At 38.5% G+C, this 27,276-nt stretch overlaps 2 protein-coding genes across 2 annotated transcripts; both read left to right on the forward strand.

Annotated features, from left to right (window-relative positions):
• The first annotated feature begins 3,171 nt into the window (after window positions 1-3,171).
• Window positions 3,172-8,485, forward strand: LOC104243701 (cystathionine gamma-synthase 1, chloroplastic-like). Its single transcript, XM_009798943.2, has 11 exons — window positions 3,172-3,937; window positions 4,365-4,468; window positions 4,982-5,055; window positions 5,145-5,313; window positions 5,613-5,672; window positions 5,765-5,968; window positions 6,063-6,149; window positions 6,482-6,589; window positions 7,389-7,484; window positions 7,571-7,689; window positions 8,188-8,485. The coding sequence occupies exons 1-11, from the start codon at window positions 3,424-3,426 to the stop codon at window positions 8,309-8,311; spliced, it is 1,659 nt and encodes a 552-aa protein (XP_009797245.1). The 5' UTR covers window positions 3,172-3,423; the 3' UTR covers window positions 8,312-8,485.
• Window positions 8,486-9,780: 1,295 nt separating this feature from the next.
• LOC104243702 (transmembrane emp24 domain-containing protein p24delta7-like) lies at window positions 9,781-11,850 on the forward strand. Its single transcript, XM_009798944.2, has 4 exons — window positions 9,781-10,103; window positions 10,785-10,994; window positions 11,363-11,439; window positions 11,647-11,850. The coding sequence occupies exons 1-4, from the start codon at window positions 9,870-9,872 to the stop codon at window positions 11,789-11,791; spliced, it is 666 nt and encodes a 221-aa protein (XP_009797246.1). The 5' UTR covers window positions 9,781-9,869; the 3' UTR covers window positions 11,792-11,850.
• The last annotated feature ends 15,426 nt before the right edge of the window (window positions 11,851-27,276 follow it).

Consider the following 27,276-nt stretch of genomic DNA (forward strand, 5'->3'; position numbering starts at 1 on the left):
CCTAGTTGATGGTGTAGGTGGAGCAGTAGATGTAGCAACAACCATGTCTTGAGAACCCCGTGGACAATGTGAAATCCGTGGAGCTTGTGTAATCTGTGGAGATACACCCTCTTGAGTCTAAGGAAGTCCCTTACCATATGTCTGGTATCATCATACTCAAAACAAACTCTCGGTGGACGTGGCTGCTGAAACTAACTCTGGATTGGTCGGCTAGACTGACCGCTGAAGGCACCCCATGAAGGAGGTGCACTAGAAAGTGGCTGAGCATAATGGGTAACCTGAGACCTGGGAATAACCGGAGCACTACTAGTAGCTGGAAGTGCTAAATAAACTAGGCAGCTCACATAGCCTCTGCCATGATGGCCTGCAACCGAAGCGCGAGCACCACTATATCCTCCAGAATCTCGAGGCCTCTTATCCTCCATGTCATCCCTCTCTCGGCCCTGCATACCTTATAACCTTGGAGGGATATCAACAACTTGTTAAAATGGAGTATCCGTCTCCAAATCTCGAGCCATGATGAATCTAAGACCATAACTGAGCCCCTCGATAAATCTGCGGACTCTCTCTCTGACTGTAGAAACTAAGGCAGGTCCATGTTGGGACAACTTACTTAATCTGATAGCATACTTTGACACTGACATAGACCCTTGATGCAACTGATCAAACTTTGTGCGCCATAAATCTCAAAGGGTCTGAGGAACAAACTCTCTCAAAAACATCTCTGAAACCTGAGTCTAAGTGAGTAGGGTTGCATTAACTGGCCTAATCATACCTTCTTAATTGTGTATTTTAACTATATCATACCTTCTTTTACTCCGTGTTATTATTCATGTCATGCCTTCAATTTTACTTTTCTTTATTTATTAAATACATGTCCTTATAGCTACATGCCTTCATTTTCTACATGTTTCATGCATCCATGCTTTTACTTGTTGTCAGTTTTTACTTGTTATATGCCTTTAATTGTTTACTTGCCGTTACTTGCTTCTATTTCACTTCGGTTTGTCATATTGGTTTGTATTAGAGTATTTACTTATTTTGGTTCCTTTCTCGTATGTTGTGAGCTACGCCGTAGTTACTTGTCGTATTACTCTCTCTCTCTCTCTCTCTCTCTCTCTCTATATATATATATATATATATATATATATATATATATATATATATATATATGGATTGTGTTGCATGTTGCAACATATATTAATATGATGTTTGGGATTGGGTCACACGCTGCAACAATATTAATATGATATTTGGAATCGGGTTACACGCTGCAAATGATATTGGTACTTGTTGGTTCCGTATACGTATTGTATTGTGAATTTGAGAATAGATGATATTCTAGGGCCTTTTGTTATGTGTTTTCTGTTCTAGTTTTCATGCTAATCGTTGTTTCTCTATTATGCTATTATTTTTACTTATACTCGTACATGTTTATAGTGAGTGCCTTGTTATAGCCTCGCCACTACTCCGTTGAGGATAGGCTTGACATTTATGGAGTACATGAGGTCGGTTGTACTCATACTACACTTCTGCATTTCTTGTGCAAATTCTGGTGTTGGTCCCCCAGCGGCGTTTAGTGGAGGCTTGCTCAAACTGTCATTATCCGGAGACTTGAGGTAGAGCTGCACGGCATTGGCAGACACTGAAATCCCCTTCTTATCAATATTACTGTTCATTTTTTCAGATAGTTGTATTTTTATTCAGACCTTATTTGTAATACTTTTAGCAGCTCATATACTTATGACACTAGTTACTAGGTGTAAACCAGATTGCGTTGTTTTAGATTTTTATGTTATAGAGTATTTCAACTTATATTCTTAATCCTTTGTTTTTAAATTGTTAAAATTAATTATGTGATTTATTAGAGTTTGCTTTCCTAGCAAGTAGATGTCAGTCCTGTGGTTGGGATTTCGAGTTGTGATAATTGTATGGTCGTACAATATTTTATGATTCTTCAGAGGAATTTATGGCATTCATCTGCTAATGTCCAAATCATCTTTTTTGATGACTACATGTGTTTCTGTAGTCTCATATTTAATAATACTTGATAACTTTCTTCCGTATCGAGGATCATCGAAATAAAGTAAGAATACTATTTCGAAGAAAAAATTCAAATGCATAACTGCTTATTTATGAAATAAGTTTCAACACTTAAAATCTTCTTTTCAACACTTGATGCTTAAACAATACTTAAATTCAACCCATCCGAATGACCTCTTAATATTTTGTGAATGACCTATTACCCCATATTCTTATATTTAATGGAACTAGCATCATCTTAAGACATATAATTAGTTGTATGGCGGGAGGTATTTTATACCACCTTCACATTATCGTCATGGTATCTGTGTAAGGCCCATTAAAGGGGAATAACACTTCATACCAAGAATTTTAACATTTATAGAGTTCGAACACAAAACCCCTAGTTAAGGGCGAAGGAATCTCATTCGTACTAAGAAAATTATTAGTGATATACATATGTAACTTTAGGCATATATTTTTAGTGTACAAACATATCATTTTACTCCCTCCGTCTAAGTTTACTTGTCCACAATACTAGAAATAGATATCTACTTTAATTTGCCAGTTTGAAAAATCAATGTATAATTTATTATTTTCTACCTAATATATCCTTATTATTTACAAATATTTTTATTTATAACCATCAAAGTTAGTTTTTCAATAGTAAATAATTATGGGTGATATAGTAAAATTATCATGCTACTTATTATTTTTTTAAGGGGTGTACCAAGTCAATAGTAGACAAATAAACTAGGCCGGAGGGAGTAAATTTTTAGACTCCTCCTATCTTAATTTATTTGGCATTGTTTGACTAAATACAATTATTTAAAATTTGTGGCATTGGTTTAGACTCCTCCTGTCTTAATTTATATAGGTTATTTGACTGAGCAAAAAATTCTGTAATTTGTGACATTGTTTTAGACTTCTCATGTCTCAATTTATGTGGCATTGTTTGATAACGTACAAATTTATAAAATTGTAATCCGAAACAGGCCATATAAATTTATATAGCTATAAATAAAAATTTTAATAATAAATTGTTCTTAAATATAGAATAATGACATTTTTTTTGTTGGGAACATACTAAAATAGTATGCAACATAAATTAGGAAGGATAAATAATTATACATACAGCTCAACTTGGACCCAAATAGAGAATCAATCCACATACTCAATAGTGCTCTAAACAATGTGGTATGATTCGAGTCTTTGACTATTGACTATCGAGTCATTGTAGGGCTTATAATTGGCATTTTCCGGTTCCGTCCAAATCCATTTGATTAGTAGTTGGCGACAGATTCTCTGAACTAAAATCTCCTCTCTCATTTTCTTTTAAGAGAAGGCAGAGGGCGCCGCCGGTGAAATCACACTTTAACCCTCAAATTCATCACAAATCCAATGGCCGTTTCAAGCTGTGCAGCTGCAGCTAGGGCATTTCCATCCTTCGAGTGCCGTTCCGATGCCGACTTCTTCGCCGGCGGCGTTCCACGTCACAACGACGTTCCAAAAAACTCCTCCGGCGTCCGTTTCTCCGGCAAGGCAAACTCGTTAAATCACGGATCGTCGATTCACGGTGGCATGTCTTCTCTGATCCTTAGGTTTCCGCCAAACTTCGTGCGGCAACTGAGCGTCAAAGCTCGTCGGAACTGCAGCAACATCGGCGTTGCACAAGTCGTTGCGGCTTCCTGGTCAAACAACCTCGGTTCCCCTGACTTCACTCCGGCGGCGGCTAAGGCCGTTGATGCCTCAGCCGCCGCCGCCGCTGCCGTTGCTCCTGTTGATGAGGAGGTGACGGTAATGGTGGAAAATGAAAATCCGGCTTGTGATGATCGAAATGTACAGATTGAGGAGGTGACACGGGGAAAATATTCTTCGTTTTTGAGTTCTGATGGAAGTATTGCTATTCATGCCGGTATACTTTTAATGCTCTTCTAGTTTTGTATTTTTAGAAAGTCGTACGTCTAATTTTGTCTCTATTTTGTGTTATGCGTTGGTTTTGTGGATTTACTCTGAATATTTCTGATTATATATACTTGATACTGCTGGAGTGCTTATCAGCTTTTCTTTTACACAAATGCTTATTATCAGTTTCAAGCATTTTGACTAGATAACAAAGAAAGAAACCACATTTAAAAAATCAAGTCATCAACGGAAAGAGAGGGATTCAAACCACAATCCGCCCACTTTTTGAACTCTATTCGTTATCAGCTACTTTTAATTAGCTAACTCAAACGGGCTCTTATAAGATTGGAAAAGAGTGGGGATATAGGGATTGAGGCGTAGTTGATTGATTTGTTAATTCTTTTTGTTTTTTGATAACCTGATTTGTTTTTCCACAGGTGAGAGGTTAGGACGTGGTATTGTTACCGATGCAATAACTACCCCAGTGGTTAATACGTCTGCTTATTTCTTCAAGAAGACTTCTGAGCTCATTGATTTCAAGGTATTTGCTATTCTTACATTTGCTCTTGTGCCTTTACTTCTTTGTGGTGTATGACCTGTAAAATAGGTTCATTAGGCAAGTCCAATGAAGAGTTTACACCAGAAAAGGTGAGCCATATCAGTTAGGGAAGGCAAGTGATGTTCTTTGGTCAATAGTCAGCTCATGTGAAATATTATAGTAGTGTATCATTTATTTTGTGATTAGTAATATTGTACTAGTGTATCATCATATTTGCTTATAGAGAATGCCAAGAACATAATCTTTTGGGCACAGGCTGATGTAGTGGGTAAAATATGGGTTCATCTGAATCCAGTAGCTTTGGCTCGGACCCTGTATAAGTGTTGAAAAATTTACTAAATAATACAAACAATTGATTTCGAAGCCAATAAATCAGATGTGTGGTGGTAGAATCCCGAACTCGAACCCATAAAGCTCAAATCTTGGATCTGCCTCTGCTTTGGGTTTAGCTGAATTGAATTTTTGGTTTGATTTCTATATATGATACTTTTGCAGGAGAAAAGACATGCAAGTTTTGAATATGGGCGCTATGGAAACCCCACTACTGTTGTTGCTGAGGAGAAGATAAGGTGAGTTAACTAAGAGAATTTTCCTTTCCCTTCTCCGTTTCTTTTGTGTTTGGTAGCTAAGTGGCAATGTATTATTTCTACTGCAACAGTGCACTGGAAGGTGCTGAATCAACCTTGTTAATGGCATCTGGAATGTGTGCGAGTACTGTAATGTTGTTGGCATTAGTTCCTGCTGGTGGACATATTGTAACAACAACAGATTGCTACAGAAAGACCCGGATATTTATTGAGACAATACTGCCTAAAATGGGAATCACGGTATTTACCTATTCCGCATGTTTATGCTTGAAGTTTGAAGCATAGGGTATGCCAAGATTTCTTGAGACAAGAAGAAAATTGGATTCAGAACTGAGAAGCTGGCTTAGCTTTACTCATAAACATAAACGGTAGAAATAAATTCAAATTTCCATGAAAGTCTCTCCGGAAACAGCTCTTGACTGAATCATTGGGCTATAGTTTTTTTTTCTTTTTCTAATGAATAATTTATATATCCAAGTCTGAAATGGTTCGCACCTTTATGCTGTGTAGTGATAGTCCCTTTTCCTTTATGAGTGCAGGCCACAGTCATTGACCCAGCTGATATTGGAGCTCTAGAGTCAGTCCTAAAACAGAAGAAAGTGAGTATGCTGCTTATTGCATTAACTGTTTTGAATTATATTTGTGGAATAACTGAAGATATCCCCAATGACTGGAACATTGTCCGGTACAGGTGACTCTTTTCTTTACCGAGTCTCCAACAAATCCATTCCTGAGATGTGTTGACATTGAGCTGGTATCAAAGCTTTGCCATGAAAATGGAGCATTGGTTTGCATCGATGGGACATTTGCAACTCCTCTTAACCAAAAGGCCCTTGCTCTAGGGGCTGACCTCGTTGTGCACTCTGCAACAAAATATATTGGTGGCCACAATGATGTATGGTGGCGTCAAATGATGTTTATAGCAATTTAAACTACTATGCACAACTAAAATTAGTCAGACTGATGCTATGCAATTGCATTTGTTGCAGGTTCTTGCTGGTTGCATTAGTGGACCTGAAAAGTTAGTTTCAGTAGTTCGTAACTTGCATCATATCCTGGGTGGTGCTATCAATCCGGTGAGTAGTCTTGCTTGACTTATTTCACATGCATTTTATGCTATATGGGCCTGTGTGGTATGCAAGATTAAGGTCCAGATGAAATTTATCCAATCTATTCTTCAATTCCACGTGCCTCTGAATTGGATAACCCTTTATTATTCATCATGAAACCCTCACTATTTTAAAGGAGAGTTAACCCTTGGGATGGGAAATTGCTTTTTTCTTTTAAATGGACTCTAGATAGTAGTCGTGGTATTATGGCATTGTGTATAAAGGATGAAAGATATGTACTTGCTCAGTTTTAGCTTGTATTTTGTTGAAGCTTGATTCAGTTTTCTCCCATGTATCAGAATGCTGCGTATTTGATCATCAGAGGTATGAAGACGCTGCATCTTCGTGTACAGCAACAGAACTCAACTGCGCAAAGGATAGCCGAAATTTTAGAGGCTCATCCCAAGGTATTCTAAGCTCTCAGTAATTATGTCAGTGATTCGACATTTGTAGCAGAATACAACTGCCTAAACTAATTCTCAAGGAAAAAAATAAAAGAATTCAAGAGAAATGTATCTTTGAGGAAATAAACAAGGTTCTATTTAATGTGCACTGATATAATAATTTGCAACAGGGAGCCTAGTACACACACAGCATAGTCTATTTTTGTAGGTTGTATGTAGCTAATTTGACCTTAAGTGTGTGAAAGATAATCAAGATATGGAAAGTGGCCACTGCAGAAGTTCCAGTCTCCTGTTTTCTTCCTTTATTTGTTAGTTGCAGCAATGCCGGGTAAACTGGAAGTCTGTCTCCTCTTTTGCACCTTAAGATCCTGCTGCTAGTATCACAAAGCTTCATTTCTTTTGCGGGATGGGGTGATTCTGATTTACTTTTTCGCTTCTTTTGTTAACAAAGATGATGCTCTTTCACTGTAAATGCAACTTGGCTGGTTTCATTCCGTGGCAAAACACACAAACAATTGCAAAGAGAACAGAGGCAAATAAAGATAAATGAATAAAGAGGATAAGAAAAACCGGTCAGTGTTGATGAAGGATTTCTTCTTGCCAGTTTTTCTTAAAACTAGTTTTTATCTTTCTGTTTGGCTCAAAGTTGCTTGCCTTTTTTTTTTGCTTATATTCCATGTTTACTCTACCATAAATATTTAGCTGTACATCTATGTATTGTGGTTGCCTTGTATTTTCTTTGCTTCAGAGTTCTTTGTTCCATGCTCCAACTGCTATCATATCTGAGAAAATTGAGTTGCAGGTGAGATGTGTCTATTATCCAGGCTTGCCGAGTCATCCAGAACATCAGCTGGCAAAGAAACAAATGACTGGTTTTGGTGGTGTGGTCAGCTTTGAGGTCTGTATTTTACAATCTATTCCAAGTTTATGCTTGTCAAGTCCTATATTCTGGATGGTTAATCAGAAGGTCATATTATTAATTAGGTTGATGGGGATCTGCTGACTACTGCAAAATTCATTGATGCTCTGAAAATTCCTTATATTGCTCCATCATTTGGAGGCTGCGAGAGCATTGTGGATCAACCAGCAATAATGTCTTACTGGTATGTCAATTTTCTGTATATGGCTGGCAGTGTCCTTTTCCCTTTCTCCCTTTCTCCCTTTCCGGGGCTTGACAAAGCATGTTTATGGAGACTCTGGACATCCAATAAATGTGACACCAAGGATTGATATACTAGAAGGTGCTAACAGTAATGTGGTTTTATTAGGTGGATGTATAAGCATCCACCATTAGAGGCAGATGTGGCCTTTACTCAATATGTTCAACTGGACCCAGTATTTTCAAAATTGAACTTCTATTTCTGCGTAAAAAGCCACTAAAGTTTCTGCAAATATTGAATTCGAAATCATAATTTCAAAGGTACAACGAGTTCCGAGTTCAGTGCTAAGAACCTTAAATGTTGAACCCATCAAGTTCAAATCCTGAATCCGCCTTTGTCCAGCATGTTGGATCAAATGACTCTTGGGGAAAACATTCTTAAAGAAACCTTATCGGACTTGGATAATAAGTGGATAAACTTTCTTTATCATTTTGAAAACAGGGATCTTAGCCAGTCAGACAGAGCAAAGTATGGGATCTTGGACAACTTGGTTCGATTCAGCTTTGGAGTGGAAGACTTTGAGGATTTGAAAGCTGATATTCTTCAGGCTCTGGATACCATATAGACCGTCTTACCTGCAACCTGATTTTATTGTTTCCTATGATCTTTTTCGTTCCCCTAGCTTTGAACGTTTTCATCTCTAAGTGTTGTACTCGTTTCCCCTATTGACAGAATATAGTGAAAGGATCATTCAGCAGATGATCCAATCTAATGTGAAAGTGGGATATTACTTTTGTTACCGTTTTCTTATCTTCTTGGAGAATTGAGTTCTTTAAGTGAGTTTAACTCTAGTAGCAGCGGGTACAAGAGAAGCAGATGAAATTTACATAATAATGCAGAAGGAAGGGACAATTTGCAGAAAGCTTTAGGCAAGAATCTGGATAACAGCTCTTTGCTTTTCAAATGTTATTACGTAATTTTATAATTGAGGGAAAAGGAGAATGAACTTAAATCCAAGTGAAACATGTGAAGAAAGGAGACATCGTAAACAAGCAATGGTTTGCCATTATTTGTAATTTTTCTGACTCTTTTATTATATGCCATATGGGATGCTTTCGGGGAAAGAAAAAAGAAGAATGAGAGGTTAATAATTTAAATGGAACCTTTCAATAGTCCGATTTTTATAGTTTAATAATGTGAAGAAAGGAGGGTAATGTTTATAGTTTAATTTTGTTTAGTTTCATACTTCATAGTCATCCTAGAAGAAGTTTATTTTGGTACTATAGCAAAGCACGAGTGTGGGTTGTGGGTTTTCCACTCCTTTATTATCCCTTTTCAAGTCTGTTTATTCCATAGATATCTTAGAAATTCTTCCATTTAAATTCTTTCACTAAAAATTTCAAATCAAGCAAGTTCTCTCCTACAACAACCAATTAATTGAAGTTCAATATGTAATAGGAAAGCGTCGTGAAATCAATTTCTAAAGTAGAAACTTACAAGTACCCTTGCTATATACATTAATTACACAAATATCTCAAGTTCAATACACTTGTACTTAAATCTTATAAATGATGTTCCATCAGTTCAATTTATATGACACATTTTTCTTATTAGTTTGTTCCAAAGAGAGTGTCACATATTTACATTTGAAAATTAAACTTTAATTTTTTTATTTCACTCATTTTACTATTAATGAGAAACTTTTATAGTCATAGTATAGGCCCATAAATTTTTTACTCTTTAAGTTTTTAAGATTACAAATTTCAATTCTTTAAAACTCCGAACCGAGTCAAATCACAGTCATACAAATTGAAATTGAAATAAAGAGAGTAATAAAAACTTCCAAATATGTATCATGCAAGATGGAACAGAAGTAGTACGTCGCTATAAAATGACTTCTAAATCAAAATAATAATCATATAAAATATTGAACAAAGCATGTAAGTAAGTATTTAATGCAGTTACGTGTATTTTTTTTTTAAAAATGTTTTAAAGAATTCTTATGAAATACCCAACACATAGTGCACCTATTTTCTTGACACAAATATATTCAAAACAAATAAAGGATCTTTGCAACATAACCAATGTCTCTGTGATATGAGATCTAATGCTCACAAATTTACACCTCCTAATTACCAATTTTGCTCTCAAATTCTATCGCTCTCTGTCTTTAGTTTATAGAGATGATCATGTTTAGAAAGACAACGTGGAGATTAAAGATGTTAGTTTCAATTATGATTTGGGTAATCACAGTATTATCACCATTGGTGGATGCAATGCGATTTGAGTTGATCTCTGGAACGTCAAAATGTATAGCAGAGGACATTAAGCACGATGCCATGACTGTTGGCAAATACTCTCTTGTCAATCCTAACGACGGTTACCCTTTGCCCGATAACCACAAAGTCACTGTTCGGGTAATTTTTTCTTCCAAGTTTTACCTTTCATTTAGTAAGTTTTGGAAATTCTCTCATTCATGCAAAATTTGCTTTTTAAATAGACTAGCCTAATTTGATATGAATTTAAGTTATATATACTGATAGTGTAAATTTCTTTTTATATATTTATGTTGTTTAAAATGACATGCCATTTGGAGTTTGAGCTAATTGTCTGTGTGACCTTAATATATGTCACATAAAGTATGGACGATGAAGTGTAATTATTCAAATGAGTGCATGCATTTTCTTTGTTTATCTTTGATTTATTTTGAGAATTTTACGTTAAGTAGTTAGACTAATGTCACACTCGTTCGACAAGCAAATGAAAGATAATTGAACTGAAATGTCCACATTTACTATTTTATTTGCACAACAAATATCGTCTTTTCTTGTCAGTATATTGGAGTAAAGACAACGTCGGAACCAGTGGCAGAGTCACACTCTTTTACCGGAAAATTACAGTCTGTAGCTAAGTGAAAAAAATTGTTTTATGTATATATACAATATATAGAATCTCTTTAGCTTCTTTATAAATTTACTTCTTTATAATATGGCTCTTCTTAGTGAAAATACTCGCTCCGCCACTAGTCGAGACTCTTAACAATCAGCTTGTGCATTTGTTGTTGTTATGGAATCTTTACGATGTGATTACTGTTGCAGGTCACTTCTCCATATGGGAACAATTATCACTTCATGGATCATGTAGAATCTGGCACATTTGCCTTTACAGCATCTGAAGGAGGTGACTATATGGCTTGTTTTTGGGCAGCAGATCATAAGCCACCACTAAACTTGTCAATAGACTTTGAATGGAAATCTGGGGTTGCTGCTAAAGATTGGTCTAAAATTGCCAAGAAAGGCCAGATTGAAGTAAGCAATTTAGCTCTTTTAATTCATGGATCACTAATTACTTCCACTTTTTTGTGTAAATCTCTTTATGTTGCTACTTTTAGCATTAATTAATGGATATGTTTCTTGAAAAAGAAATGGCTAACCCGTGAATTAAGTTGGCGTTTCGACAAAAGTGAGCCAATATCTATCCAGTCTTTCCTTGCATTTATGCAATAGACTGTTTTCACGGCTAATTGTCCGTTGATTTTCAATCTCTCCATTTCTTTAAAAGGGAGTACAGTTTTTCATCGATAGGTTCTTGTTGCAGTCTGAAACTCTGAATAAGTGTAATTTGATATTGATAGAAAAGTACAGTTATTTGTCACTAAACAAACCCTTGCATGTAGGTGATGGAAATTGAGCTGCAGAAACTGTTCGATATAATCACTTCCATTCATGATGAGATGTTTTATCTTCGCGAACGGTACCATCATAAACATGTCATTGCTATTGCTTCTATATATTGACAGTATAAAATTAAATTTTTCTGTAAATCTCATAAAATCAAGTATAGCAAATGAAATTAGTTACTTGAAAATACAGCTGCCAGCATAGTAGATGTGTTATATAATTTCTTTACACTGTCCATGTGTATAATTAGCTTCTAACCTTTATTTTGTGAGTTGTACAGGGAGGAAGAAATGCAAGAATTGAACAGAGCAACTAATTCCAAGATGGCCATTTTTACTGTACTATCTTTACTTATTTGCTTGTCCGTGGCTGGTCTCCAAGTTTGGCATTTGAAGTCATTTTTTGAAAAGAAGAAGCTTATCTAATTGTAATCTTTACATTTTTCATATTTTGTCTATTCACCTTTAAGCACCTTTGTCCTTAATTTCCATCTGTAAGTTTATTGCTTGCAAGTTTTTATGGTTGAAGTTAGTTACTTCCAAAAGCTTGTTTATATTCACACTTTCTGTTATGCCATTGCTAAGCTAGTGTCCGAGTAGATTAGGAGTGGATCTAGCGGATAAGCTATGAGTTAATCTGAACTCAATAGTATTGACTTAAATTTTGTACATAAGATTTTACTTTGTACAAATAATAGATTCGAACCTAATAAATTGGAGGGGATGTTATAGAGTTCCGTATCCGGATCCATAAAATTTGAATATGGTACTTGAAGGATGTTTCCATGCCAAAACTTTTGTCATGCTACTTGGACCTAGGATTGGTCCTATTTTTGAGTTAATATATATGATAAATTCAGCTCAATTCATCAGGAATAGTATGCATGCAAGCAAAACATTATCAAAGGAGAAGGAGAGAAGAAGTGGAAAGATGCAGAAATGAAATGAAGCTGGTTTTCTTTCTTATGTCTTCGTTACACTTGAGTGGTCCCCTTTTATAAATCACTTAACCGACTCCAACTAACTCCTCATTCCTATTTACACTTTAGCCCCTCAACTAGTTACAAGTACACCCCGATCTAGTATATACAAGAATACTCCCCTTCAAGCTGGGGGGGGGGGGTGAAACACATTGAACACACCAAGTTTGGACAAGAGGAAATGGTGTTGGGATGAACCCATGCCTTTGTCATGAGGTCAACCAACTGCAAACTGGTAGAAATATATTGTGGTACCAACTATCCATTTTTGATCTTCTCTCGAACAAAATGGCAATCAATCTCGATGTGTTTAGTGCGTTCATGGAATATAGGATTAGCAGCTATTTGCAGAGCTACCTTACTATCACAGTGTAAAACACTGGCTGCTGAACATGGACCTGCAGTTCCTTAAGCAATCCTAAGAACCAAGCGATTTCTGCAGTAGCTGTTGCTAGACTCGTGTACTCAGCTTTAGCTGAGCTTCGACTGACAGTTTGTTGCTTTTTTGACTTCCATGAAAGTAAAGAATCTCCTAGTTTGCTGACATACCCTGTGACAGACCTCTTAGTATTAGGATAGAAGGCCCACTCTGAATCACAATAAGCAGACAATGTATCTATAGGCCCTGTGCTTATCAAAATACCAAGACCTGGTGCTGCCTTGCATATCTCACTGCTTGCAATGATGTATCCCAATGAGATTGTTTGGGATGATGCATGAACTGACTGAGTACCTAGACTGCAAAACTGAGATTTGGTCTGGTGATGGTCAAGTAGAGCAGCCTGCCAATAAGTCTTTGATAGCTTCCTATGTCTTCCAATTCTTCATCCCCATTCACCCCAACATGTTTGTCATATTCAATAGTGGTTAACTTCTAGTTAAGTTCTATTAGGATGAAGATTGATTTAGCTCCTGCAAGCCCAACTTCTGATATCAACGGAAGGTCATACTTCCTATGTGTGAGCAGTATCCTTTTCTTTGATTTTAGAACATCAATACCAAGGAAATATCTCAGCTCCCCTAAATCCTCAACTTTATAGGAACTGTGTAGTGTTAGTTTGGCTTCATCTATCAGTTATGTATTGCTTCTAGTAATGAGCAAGTCATCCACATAGACTAAGATAACAACAATGTCAGAGTTTGTATTCTTAGTGAAGAGTGAATGATCATAAGCACTCTGATGATACCCTGCTTCCACCAAGGCCTCAGTTACTTTGATATTGCATTGCCTTGGGGCCTGCTTAAGACCATACAATGATTTAAGTAGTTTGCAAACCTTATACTCCCCTTGTTTATGGAAACCTTGAGGCAGATCCATGTAAACATTTTCATAAAGATCCCCTTGCAAACAAACATTATTGACATCCATTTGAAACAGATTCCATCCTCTAGAGGTTGTTAAGCTTATGAGTGTTCTCACAGTAACCATTTTAGCTACAAGAGAGAAGGTCTCATGATAGTCCAACCATTCTTGATGTGTATAACCCTTTGCTACCAGCCTAACCTTGTATCTCTCTATTTCCCCATTTGCCTTATACTTTACCTTAAACGCCCATTTGGATCCTATTGCCTTTTTTCTTGCAGATAGATCAACAATTTCCCATGTTGCATTGTCTTCAAGAGATTTAATATCTTATGACATTGCTTATACCTAGTTTTTGTCTTGACAAGCTTCTTTGAAGCTCTTTGGTTCAACTGTTGCTGAGAACACACCCAAATAGGCCTTGTTGTTTACTGACAGATGAGAGTAGGACACAATGTTTGAGATATAATGAGGATGATTCTGGGTGCTCGAGGGTGTAATATAGTCCTTCAGCCATATGTAAGGTCTTGAAATCCTACTAGATTTCCTGACACTAGCTTCATCTTTAGGTTCCATATTTGACTTACTTGTGACAGTTGCATTCTAACCAATTCTACAGACTGGGGCATAGTAGAAGTATCAACTGAATGCATTGTGGTATCAACTGGTTCCATTGTCTGAGTGTCTACTGCAGCTGTTGGTTCCATGACTGGTGCAGGTGAGATATGATCATGGGCAGTCTCAATTGGAGTGGTAGAAATGTCTGACTCTTCAGTGGTTGCCTGCTCTTCATCAGGAGAAGCATGCTTTAACTATTCATGCATAAGTTCTTTGTCATAACAGGAGGTTCATCACATGGAAATAAGTCTTCAATGATCTGAGTTCCTTCCTTGAAAGGTAACACTTGTTCCCTGAATAAGGCATCTCTACTAATAAACACTCTTCTGCTATCTAAATAATACAACCTGTACCCCTTTTGGGTTTCTGAGTATCCTATAAGGACTGACTTTCTTGCTCTTGGAGCAAATTTATCACCTCCAAACAAGTTACTTCCAAAACACAGACAAACCAAACACCCTTAAGTGTTTTATCTTTGTTGATTTAATATGCAGTACTTTATATGGACACTTCCCTTGCAGCACCTCTGTGGGCAGCTTATTTATCAAATATGTTGATGTTCTTACGCAGTTACCCCAGAATCTCATTGGCACTGAGCTTTGGAACATTAGTGCCCTTGCAACTTCTAGGATGTGTCTATGCTTCCTTTCAACTATGCTATTTTGCTGGGGGTGTATATGGATAGCTACTCTGATGTTTGATTCCCATAGATGTCAATAAATCTCTACACTGAGAATTAAAGAACCCACTACCATTATCTGACCTTAATACTTTCACAGTCAAATCAAATTGATTCTTTATCATAGCAAGAAAGTTCTTTGTTACAACTAACACTTCACATTTTGATTGAATCAAACATACCCAGGTAAATCTACTGTAGTCATCTACAATAGTGACAAAATAATACTTTCTATCATATACAGATACTCTATGGGGTCCCCAAACATCTAGATGAACAAGCTGAAAAGAACTAATAGAGCTGGTGTTACTTAAAGGAAACTTTAACCTACATTGTCTAGCTAATGGGCAGACATAGCGATTTTCCTGCTCCTGTATATCCACCTTATTCTTTAACTCTAGAATATGTTGCATTGACTTCAATGATGCATTTTCTAATCTCAAGTGCCAGAGTTCACTTTCTGCTCCTTTGTTCATAAAGAAACCTACTGCAGCTATAGTTATGTTCTCCTTTAGCAGATATAATCCATTGTTTTCTCTACCAATTCCCATCACTTTGCACAGTAAAGATCCTGAAACATGCAGAAATTAGGAAAGAATGTGACTGAGCAACTGAGATCTCTGGTGAGTTTTGATACTGATAACAAATTAAATTTAAAATCTGGTACATATAAGACATTTTAACTGTCTTATTCCCTAGTATAGATGTTTCTCCTGTATGTGTTATTTGTATCTCATTTCCTGGAGGTAACTGCACTTCATTTCTTCCTTGATCATCAGTTCTTCTCACACTGCTCAGAATGTCCTTACAATATGTGGCATGATGTGTTGCTTCTATGTCTTATCACCCAAGCACATATACCTGCATTTGCTAGCAAGGAAATTATACATGTCATGTTTTTGGAATACTCTGATATTGTTAGTTTTGACAACATCTTGACTAGCTATTTGTATTGTTCTTCTGTGAAGAATTGTCCAGTCCTTTGCACTTGCACAGTTGCTGCCTTGCCTTCCTCATTGTTTGTGTTCACATTGTTGGTATAAACCTTTCCTTCTCCAATTTGATTTTTTCTTTTACTTTTGAAATCATCTAGATAGCCAATTATTTTAAAATAGTTTTCCTTAAGATGACCTTTATATCCACAATGCTCATAAGTGATCCCTAGCCTTTTACCTTTAAAATCTCGACCCCTTCCTTCTAGCATGTTAAGTGGTTTCCTATGTGTATCAACCACACCTAAGGACTTTTGACTCTCTTCCTGAGTGACCACTGCATACACTTCATTAACATCCACTACATGTCTCTTTGCTAGAACATTACTCCTTTTGTTACTATAGCTTTCATTTAATAACAAAAGAAACTGCAGCAAACGGTGTGACCTTAAATGTTCAACTGATAGTTGATAAGTGGGGATTTTAACTACTTATTAGTGCCTTTTTACTTTTATTTTAGTCCAAAAGTGTTTAATTGTGCTCCTGAAAACTGATAAAATGTGCTTAAATGCAGGAATATTGGAAGATGAACTTTCGATATGGAATTCAACACAAAAAGGAGTAATCTGAACTCAAAGACATAAAAGGCACATAATCTCAAAAGTACGGACCGCAGAATATCATATACGGCCGCTAATGATGAAGGAAAAGCCAGTAGAGTTTTGTGCAAAGTGTGGTCCACACATGAATTCTGTGGCTGCAAAAGCTGGCCCAGGAGCAAAGTTCAGAGAATATGCATTCCAAGTCCATCAAAAGTGTGGACTGCACAAGAATTGTGCGGCCACAGAAGAAGCGCCTTGCAGCTGCAGGAGTAAAAGTGCGGACCGCAGAAGATCAAGTGCGGCCGCACATGTAAAATTGTCGACCACAGAAAGAGTGCCATGCGGCTGCATATCAGAATTATGCGGCCGCAGACTTTCAGTCCTGACAAGTTGAAGAAAAGTGTGGACTGCACATGGAATTGTGCAGCCGCAGAACCCCCGAAAGGCATTTTTCTTCGAATTTTCCAGCCCTCTATAAATAGACGAGTTTCATAATTTTAGGTTAATTTTTGACATCAACAGCTACAGTAACCGTTCCTATTCTTTGAGTAGTTTTTCATATATTGAGCTATTTTAACATAGATTTTATCATTTTAATCTTGCAATATGAGTTTAATTATCATTTCTTATTCTATTTCTTTAATTTCAAGCGAGTAGCTAGATTTTTACTAGGGTTTTGACCCAACCCCAGTGTGTAAATCTTATGAGTATTTAATTTAATGCTTATTTATGGTTGGGTGTTTATTATTTAGCCTTGTTCTTGCTTTTATTTGTGGCATTAATAGTTGCAAACATTAGTTCATGCCTATTTGACTTGGTCTCTATTTGAGAAAGAGAAACAATGTCTAGGAAAACTTGGATAACAAGAAATTGGGTCAATTGAGAGATTGATAATCCCAATCAAAGAGTTCAACCTAGAGATCATAACAACCCGACTTGAGCTTTTATCAACCATTTTGTTCAATACCCATTTGGACTTGAAAAAGCCAAATTAGGCAAAATCACTCTCTGACCGAGAGGTATTGAGTGGGTAATTGAGTGTTGATAGCTATAATACACCCCGACTAATAAAACAAATATTAAGGTTTATATCCGATTAGGCAAATACCTAGGCGATGGTCATAGCCCTAGGCGTTTACAAAACTTGAAAAATTTGAAAACAATTTCTTAGTTTTATTTCTCAAATTGCAATTATAGTTTTAAATTAGACTTAAAAACAACCTAATTTGTATGGAAGTGTAAATTGAGATAGTCAAACTCACATACTACCATATATACTACTAACTCCCATCTATAGCTCCCTGCAGAATTCGACCCCGACTCTTGTTGGGTACTATCATTGCAATCGACCATTTCATAACCTTTAATTGAGGTGTGAAATTGGTGGGGCCATTGTCGGGGAGCTAAAAATTGTGTTAGCCATATATTTAGGTGTGTTTTTGGGAATATCTTCTTTTCCTTCCTTGTTACTAACGTGTTGAGTTATTATAGGTGCAATCATGGCAAATAATGAACTTGGAAACATAGCTTTGGGGGATGTGGACGTTGGGGATGATCAAATGGATAAGGTCCCTCTTGAACCTCAAGTCAATAGACGAGGCCGAGTGCCTCAAGAAAATGTGCCCGCTCCTCCCCCACCTCCACCACGAGGGGCTCCACACTGGGTGTTGCCGAATGAAGGGTATGAAAGTGCTATAGTCCCTCCCCGTATTAGGACGAGCAACTTTCAAATGACCAGCGTGATGCTCACTTTGCTAAAGCAACGAGGGTTCTTTATCGGTGCACCGGGTCAAAATGCATATAAACACTTGAAGGGGTTCGTAATACGTGTTGGGAGAGTAGACAAACAAATGTCTCCGATGATGCTTTGATGCTAAGGCTTTTCCCTTATCTCTACGGGGGAAAGCTTTAGATTAGTTGGAACGTTTGCCAAATCATTCCATTCATACTTAGGATGAATTATCGGAGAAATTTATTTATAAGTACTTCTCTCCCGGGCACATGGCTATTCTTTAGGATGAAATTCTAGCATTCAAGCAAGAGCCCAATGAACCACTACATGAGATATGGGAAAATTATAGAAAAATGGAGAAAGAGTGCCCCAACAATGATGTGACAGAGAACATGATTCAACAAACTTTCTATTGGGGGATCAATGCAACCAACCAATGTGTAGTGAATCAACTTACCGGTGGGAACTTCATGACTACGCCTTATGCGGAGGTATGTGATATCTTGGATGAGATGGAGGATACTTATCAGCATGGAAATCTTGGGCCAATGTTCCACAGGGTGATCCCAATGTGATTCTTCTTCACAAAGAGTTGCATGACCATGGTCAAGCCATAACCGAGTTGACTATCACCATGAACCAATTGGCAAAGGCTCAACTTTAACAAGTGCAAAACCCAAGGCAAGTCAATGCAGTGGAGGGAGTAAATATGATGGTGAACAAGAAAAGAACAAGAAGTCCACAAGTGCAACAAAGAGTGGACAATTTTGTGCAAGATGATAATGGATTTGATCAAGATGATTCTTATAATGACCAAGAAGAAAAGGTCCAATATGTAAACAACTTTCAAGGGCAAAGAAACAACTTCCAAGGCCCTAACCAACAACAACGGTGACCTCAAAATAATCAAGGCAATTGGAATTCTCACAACCAAGGTAATTGGAGTGGTGAAAACAATCAAAGCAATTGGAATAACAACAACAATCAAGGCAATTGGAGTGGAGACAATAATAAAGAGAATTGGCATAACAACAATAACTAAGGCAATTGGTGAGGTAACAATCAAGGCGGGTGGAGCAACAATCAAGGAAATCGGGGGTCGGGTTTTCAAAGGCCTCGATGTATCAACTACTGAGCAACCCACATCCTTATCCTTCCCATGGTCCTAGTTCTTCCAATAATGAAATAGGCCGTATTGAGAACATGTTCAAGCAAATGATGGAGAAGAATTACGATTTCGATGCCCAACTTGCTTCACACAACACATCGATCCACAACTTAGAAGTGCAAATAGGGAAAATCTGTCAAGCTTTAAATACTCGTTCTAAGGGGGCACTACCAAATGACACGGTGGTGAACCCAAAGGGTGGGGACAATACGGGGCATGCCATGGTCATTAATACAAGAAGTAGAAGAGGTGGGAATGTACCTACCTCAAGTCAAAGGCAAATTGTGGATGATGAGCAAGTGGTAGAAGAAGAATAGATCCCAAGCAATGTGGTACAAGCAAATGATGAAGTGCGGATTGATATTGATGATAATGTGGATAAGAATCTAGAGAAAGTGAACCCGTCGAGGGATCATGTTATTGACATACCAGAACCAGTAGTGCAAAAGGCTAAGGCACCATTGCCTAAGCCACCTCCTCAATATCCCCAAAGGCTTGACAAGAAAATGGCAAGAATCAGTTCAAAAAGTTTATTAATATGATTAAGTGTCTCTAGATAATTGTGCCATTAGTTGAAGCCTTGTAGTAAATACCTAGTTATGCAAAGTTTATGAAGGACTTGGTGACAAAGAAGCGGTCAATGAATTTTGAAACTATCAAAGTCACTCATCAAGTGAGTACAATTGTGCATTCTATGGCTCATAAATTGGAAGATCCTAGTGCTTTCACAATCTATTGTACCATTGGAAGTGCGAGTTTGCTAAAGCTCTTTGTGATCTTGGGGAAAGTATCAATTTGATGCCCTATTAGGTTTTCAAGACCTTGGGAATTAGGCAACCAAGACCCACATCTATGAGATTACAAATGGCCGATCGTACAATGAAGAGACCATTGGGAGTGATTGAAGATGTATTGGTTCATGTTGATAAGTTCATTCTCCCGGCGGATTTTGTTATTCTTGATTGTGAAGTGGACTCTGAGGTGACAATTATTCTTGGTTGACCTTTCCTTACTACGGGTAAGGCTCTTGTTGATGTGGAAGCCGGAAAACTCACTTTCCAGGTGGGTGATGAAAAGGTGGTGTTCCACGTGTGCAAATCTATGAGGCAACCAAATAGCAATGAAGTGTGTTCTTTTGTGGACTTGGTGACCGATGTGATTATTGATGATACAAGTGCCACGATTAATGTGGATGATTTTTTGGATGCTGTCTTGCTCAACTTTGATGATGACGAGATGGATGGCTTCATGGAATATGTAAATTCTTTTCAAGGAATTGGGTCTTTCAACTATGCACCCCAAAAACTTTCCTTGGATCTTGAAAATAGGAAAAATCCTCCTACAAAGCCTTCAATTGAAGAGCCTCCTATCTTGGAGTTGAAGCCATTGCCTCCACATCTTAGGTATGAATTTTTTGGCCCTTGTTCTACTTTACCGGTTATTCTTTCCTCTTGTTTGACTAATGTGCAGGTTGACTCTACATTGGCTATGCTCTACAAAAGGAAGAAAGCTATTGGGTGGACTTTGCCGGATATTCGAGGAATAAGCCCCGCATTTTTCATGCACAAGATTAACTTGGAGGAAGATGCCAAACCATCCATTGAACATCAAAGGAGACTCAATGAGGCCATCCAAGACATGGTTAAAAAGGAGATCATCAAGTGGTTAGATGCCGGGGTTGTCTACCCTATTTCCAACAGTTTGTGGATTTCTCCGGTGCAATGTGTCCCAAAGAAGGAGGGCATGACAGTGGTCATCAATGACAAGAATGAGTTGATTCCCACAAGAACAGTGACCGGGTGGAGAGTATGTATGGACTATCGCAAACTAAACAAAGTCACGAGCAAAGACCATTTTCCACTTCCCTTCCTCGACTAAATGCCTGATAGGTTGGCCGACCGTGCTTTCTATTGCTTTCTAGATAGATATTCAGGCTACAAACAAATCCTTATTGCCCCGTAAAAGCAAGATAAAATAACTTTCACTTGTCCCTATGGCACTTTCGCTTTCAAGCAGATGCCATTCGGCTTATGTAATGCACCGGCGACTTTTCAAAGGTATGATGGCGATCTTTATGGATATGGTAGAGGACTACCTTGAAGTCTTCATGGATGACTTCTCCATAGTCGGGGATTCCTTTGATGATTGTTTAGCAAATTTGCTTCTTGCCTTTGTGTTTGCAATTAATAAATTCCACCCATACTTGATGGGTGCAAAAGTTATTGTTCATGCGGATCATGCGGCACTTCGCTGTCTTATGAGAAAGAAATATTCAAAAGCTAGGTTGATGAGATGGGTGCTATTGTTGCAAGAGTTTGATATTGACATCCAAGACAGAAAAGGGAGTGAAAATCAAGTAGCGGACCACTTGTCTCATTTGGAGGAGGAGAGGAGGTTGCATGATGGCCTTGAAATCAATGACTCCTTCCCTGATGAGCAACTCTTGGTTATTTCAATGAAGGAGGTGCCATGGTTCACAGATCTCGCAAACTTCTTTGTGTGTGGAATCATCACTGCCAAGTTCTCTTCAAATCAAAGGAAGAAGCTCAAATGGGATCGTCAAGATTATTATTGGGACGATCCATACCTCTTCTGGATTTGCACGGATGGGGTAATTAGAAGATGTGTACCAGACAAAGAGCAAAGTGTTATTCTTGAGGCTTTCCATTCTTCGCCTTATGATGGTCACCATGGCGGAGCAAGAACAACAGCCAAAGTGCTAAGTTGCGGTTTCTATTGGCCCACTCTTTACAAAGATGCAAGTGATATGGTGAAAAATTGTGATGAATGCCAATGGGCCGGTGGAATCTTGAAGAAGAATGAAATGCCTTTCACTGCTATTTTGGAGATTGATATCTTTGATGTGTGGGGTATTGACTTTATGGGTCCTTTTATGAGTTCGTGTGGAAACACTTACATCTTGGTTGCAGTTGATTATGTGTCTAAATGGGTTGAGGGCATTTCTTTACCCAACAATGAAGCGAGAAGTGGTGGCATTCTTGAAGAAGAACATTTTCAGAAGATTTGGTACTCCACGGGCTATTATAATCTATGGAGGGTCGCATTTTTGCAACAAGGCTTTTGACACTTTGCTTAGCAAGTATGGTGTCACTCATAAAGTTACGACTCCCTATCATCAACAAGCTAGCGGTCAAGTGGAAGTCGCCAATTGGGAGATAAAGAGTATCTTGTCTAAAACAGTGAATGCTAACCGTACGGATTGGTCAAAAAAGTTTGATGATGCACTATGAGCTTATCAGACTGCTTTCAAAACTCCTATCGGAATGTCTCCATACCAGTTGGTATTTGGCAAAGCTTGTCATCTTCTGGTGAAACTTGAGCACAAAGCCATGTGGGCTTTAAAGAAGTTGAATCTTGATTGGAATGCAACCGCTAAATTGCGTGTTGCACATTTGATTAATTAAATGAGTTCTGGTACCATGCATATGCAAGTTCGTCTTTGTACAAAGAGAAGATGAAGTACCTTTATGACAAATATATTTAGAACAAGGAGTTCAAGGTGGGCGATCTTGTTTTGTTGTTCAACTCACGATTGAAGATGTTTCCCGAAAAGCTGAAATCTAAGTGGAATGATCCCTTTGAAAGTATGGGTGTGATACCTTTTGGTGCATTGAACTTGAAGAACAAAAATGATGAGGTATTCCGAGTCAATAGTCACCGAGTGAAGCATTATTTGGGAAAGATTGATGATGGCCATGTGGTAGAAGTTATTCACTTGAAATGATGGTAATTTGCATCGTGTCGCGACATTAAATCAGGCACTTCTTGGGAGGCAACCCATGTTTTCTTTTTTTTTTTCTTTTCTTCTTTTGTAGATAGGTGTTATTTTTTGTGCTAACTAGATTTGAAGTGTGTGTAGGGATGAGTGTACTTTACAGGAACTGTTCCCAGAAGATTGTCTAAGTATGGAAAAAGTGTGGACCGCACAATTGTAATTGCTAAAGCAAAAAGGAAACTGCGGCCGCACAATTGCAGTGTGGACCGCACAAATTGAAAAGGGAAAATGCAGACTCTCTAAAGTTTGGTTTGTCAGAGAAATGGCCAAAGTGCGGCCGCACACCAAAATCTGTGGTTCGCAATAAAAATCTACGGTCGCATTGCAAATTCTGTGGACCACAGATCAGCAAGGGCATTTGAGTCCCAGGTACCAGAGTGCTGACCGCAGAAGGAATTCTGTGGCCTCACTCATCACCTTTTTCCCTTAGTCAGCCCGTCCTGTATAAATAGCAAACCTAGGGTTACTATACATTTTTTTCCCTCTCTGAGCACTCAAAAATCTAAAACATTGAAAGCATATGCTAAATAATCTGCCACATACAATCAACATCTGTGATCACTCATTTGCACTACTTTAAATTCGATATGCTTCAATAACTCATACAATTTTTTAATTTTTAGTTTAATTTATAATTTGTTAGGTAGTCTTAGGCCATTTGTCAGTATATTTCACTTTTACAACCATGTGGGGTTTAAACTGTAGTGGTTCCACTGGTAATTTCTCTTTGGGGAATGGGTGAATTGATTTTCATGCTTAATTGTTAATACCATATCAGATTTGTGAAAACATTGTTAACCCTAGAATTTTGCTCGTAAATGTTTTGAAATCTACGGCGACACAAGAAATTGTACGGTACGTAGAAGTTTGGATTAGGGTACTATAAGTAACCTTGATTCTCCGGCCGCACGAAAAATTATACATACCGTAGAAATTCCATCGCGGTCGCAGAAAAGTGAGTGCGGTAGCAAAAGAGCCCAATATCTATCTTTAGAGAGTTGGAATTTTGATGAATCTGATGTGCGACTGCAATAGAAAATGTGTGGATCGCGCTCAAGTTCTGTGGTCGCACTAATAGTTATGCGGACCACTGATCCAGTTCTGCGGCTGTAAGATCAAATTGTGCGGTCTGCAAAGCCCAGACTGCAGCCTCACTTATAATTATGCGGACTGCACTCCCTTACCCTGCAAGCATGTTTTACACTGTGTGTTCACTATCTGTTTGCACTTGAATTATAACTAATACCTGTTGTTGCTTGTTACAGAAAATGGTTGGATTTTGTGGCCGAGGAGATACATCAAAGGGGAGGGGTGAACCTTCTAGGGGCCGAGGCAAAAGTACTTTACCCCTCGCCCTCTAGAAGATAATCACAAAGAAGGCTACAACCGACCGAAGAAGAAATACAGAGCCCTCCGAATCCGACTCAGTTCAAGAACAACCGGCTGTCCAATTAAAGCCACCAGGAAGGTATCAACTCCGGGGCAAGCCTTCCATATCATATAGCACCTCCGAGGGTTCAGAGAGTGCCAGTCAGGCTTTTGAGCCATCCTCTACACCTGTTCCTGAGGCACTAATGACTAATGTTGATGATATTCCAGATGATGACCGAGGGGGTGATACTACAGTTGCTGGCCTTGAAAGGTCGAAGAAGAAAGAGGTGTGGGAGGATCGGCTCGTCAGTCTGGCTACCTTCACTAGCTTGCGTGGGTGCTGGTCGGTGAGATCGCTCACTCTTGAGCGACAATTCCAACTAAAAGACCTTGACAAGTATAATCCAGCAGTCTTGAGACAGTTCCGAGAGTGGAAGGGGGGATATGGTTCACCCAGAGTGTAGTGGACGCAAAAGAGTATCTGGTCCGGAAGTTCTATGCCATTGTGGCGCACATAAAGAAAGGGACCAAAGTGACCAAATTGAGGAATCTGAAGGTGAGGTTTGACCAGCACACACTAAACTCCTACTTGGGGTTGAGGATGTTGAGCCTGCATAATACTTGGAGAAGCTGGCGATGGGAGATGCAGCTCGCCCATGGCTAGCCGAGATTCTTGTAGCCCCAGGGGCACCACCACCATGGATCACAACAGGGGTTCCTATTCAGCGGAACACCTTAAGCTATTAGGTGAAGGGATGGCAAACCTTTGTCTGCAACAGATTAGACCCGTGCCAGAATGAAACAAACCTTCCTATCCCACGGGCAGTTCTAGTCTCCTCCATTATGGCCGGGTACCCGATCAATGTGGGTGCCATGATGTTGGCCAACATAATCGTTGTCGCCAGGCAAGCTGATACCTCTTACCTGTATCCCAACACCATCACTGAGTACCTTACAGATGCACGGGTGGAGTCGGGAGATTTTGACACGAAGGTTCGGGCTAAGAAACCCTTCTCATGGTATTCTCTGATAGATGCACACAACCCTAAGAGAAAGGGTCAGCCGACTACCACCGTAGGCCAGTCTAATGAGCCATCATTGGTAGCTGCAGAGACAGCCAGTATGCCATCCACTTCAGCAGAGCCTTCATCCAGTGCAGCTACCATGCCCCCACTTTCAGCCTTATTGCCTTCCATCTCAGCTTTGAAGCTGGTGCCTATGCCCTCTGCTCCACTTTCTCTGTTGCGAGTCTCCCAGATATTGGCGAGCCTCAACAACTGGCTGTAGACAACTTCTGCAAACTTGTCTGACATATCCAGTCATGTTGCAACACAGTTATCCATTCTGGCACCCAATATTCCCCTGCAGTTGAAGAAACTTGAAGAAGCTCTTGGAGAATCAGAACACAATTATGGCCACGTTGGTACATCATGGGTTAGTAATAAAAGAGCTGGACAAAGAAGTGAAGAAGATACGGAAGTCCCAGGCCTCAAAGAAGTTAGTGGATAAGCTCCGAAGATAGGTCACCAAGCTTGCAGCAGCCGGAGACATTCCATTTGATATGCTGATTGACCCGCACCACCCAGGCCCAGATCCTACAACACCTACAAAACAAGCTGGCCAGTATGAGAAGCCATAGATTGCTGCTGACACTGCCGAGGTAGTACGTAAGATGTTCACAAACCCAGCCACTCCTAGACTTAAGGATGATGAGATCCAGTTGGATGAGGCTGAGGTCGGCGCCACTGCTGGGACACAAAGATGGACACAGAGCCATAGAGAGTTTTCTTCACTCTTACCCTTCTTTTACTCTTATTTTGTTAAGCATTGAGGACAATGCTTATTTTTTCTTCTTGGGGGGGGGAGTTTCTTTGACATATTTTGATGATTCTGTATTTTGATGACTTTGAGACATTTGACCTATAATTAACTTAATACTATTTTCTTCTTCTTTCTCATTATGTATATATTCTCTTCTCTCTCTCTCATTATGTATATTTGTTACGCTTTCAATAGTTTTTTGCTTTATAGCTTCTTTATCTTTATGTTTGTTTCCTTTTTGAATTAGTAGCTTCTTTTTGCTTTAATAGCTCTTTCTATAGTTTAGTGGATAATAAGACTTTGGTTTTCTTAATGTCACGGTTCTTTCCAAATGTGTTTTTTTTGTGAACCAGGTAGCTCTTCCCAATGATGGATGGAGTGACAACCTTCTTAAGGGATTGAGTCCGTCTTTGGTGTCTAGGTAATAATAGTAATGAATAAAAAGAGCTGATGCTCGAAGAGTCAAACGTACTTCACCTGGTACCAACAAACTTTACTACAGGCTTATGGTTAAAAACAAGGTTTTTGGAAAGAAATAGCTCTACTTACTGACTTGTGACTCTTGTGTTGATTTAGGAAATCATCGAGTGGTTTAATCAAACCATAGTGATTTTCAATCTTAAAATGGTTGTTGTGGGCCCTAGACTCTTTCCTCTTTAACAATCCAGCTGCATGAGAGGTGATATGCTTTTGTTGCAAGTCCAATTACCCGTGTGAATGATTTAGAATTTGCCCTGAATGTGTTTCTAGGCGAAATTTTAAGTTTTGATTGGCTTGAGAAGTGATTGTAGGCGCTCCTTGACCCGTTTAAAGTTTTCCCACCAATGTTGTTATCCCTAGTCAACCCATTTGAGCCCCGAACCTTTTTCATTTGATAACCATGTTATAAGCCTTTATCCATTTTGTCGT

The sequence above is a fragment of the Nicotiana sylvestris genome, chromosome 9 (assembly GCF_000393655.2).
Source record: "Nicotiana sylvestris chromosome 9, ASM39365v2, whole genome shotgun sequence".
In the NCBI taxonomy this organism is placed as follows: Eukaryota; Viridiplantae; Streptophyta; class Magnoliopsida; order Solanales; family Solanaceae; genus Nicotiana; species Nicotiana sylvestris.

Coding starts and splice junctions, on each gene's coding strand:
- LOC104243702 (XM_009798944.2), top strand. CDS start 9,870: ATGATCATGTTTAGAAAGACAACGTGGAGATTAAAGATGTTAGTTTCA. Junction 10,104..10,784: donor ACCACAAAGTCACTGTTCGG/GTAATTTTTTCT, acceptor TTACTGTTGCAG/GTCACTTCTCCATATGGGAA. Junction 11,440..11,646: donor ATGTTTTATCTTCGCGAACG/GTACCATCATAA, acceptor TGAGTTGTACAG/GGAGGAAGAAATGCAAGAAT.
- LOC104243701 (XM_009798943.2), top strand. CDS start 3,424: ATGGCCGTTTCAAGCTGTGCAGCTGCAGCTAGGGCATTTCCATCCTTC. Junction 5,673..5,764: donor CAGTCCTAAAACAGAAGAAA/GTGAGTATGCTG, acceptor TGTCCGGTACAG/GTGACTCTTTTCTTTACCGA. Junction 7,690..8,187: donor CCAGCAATAATGTCTTACTG/GTATGTCAATTT, acceptor TTTTGAAAACAG/GGATCTTAGCCAGTCAGACA.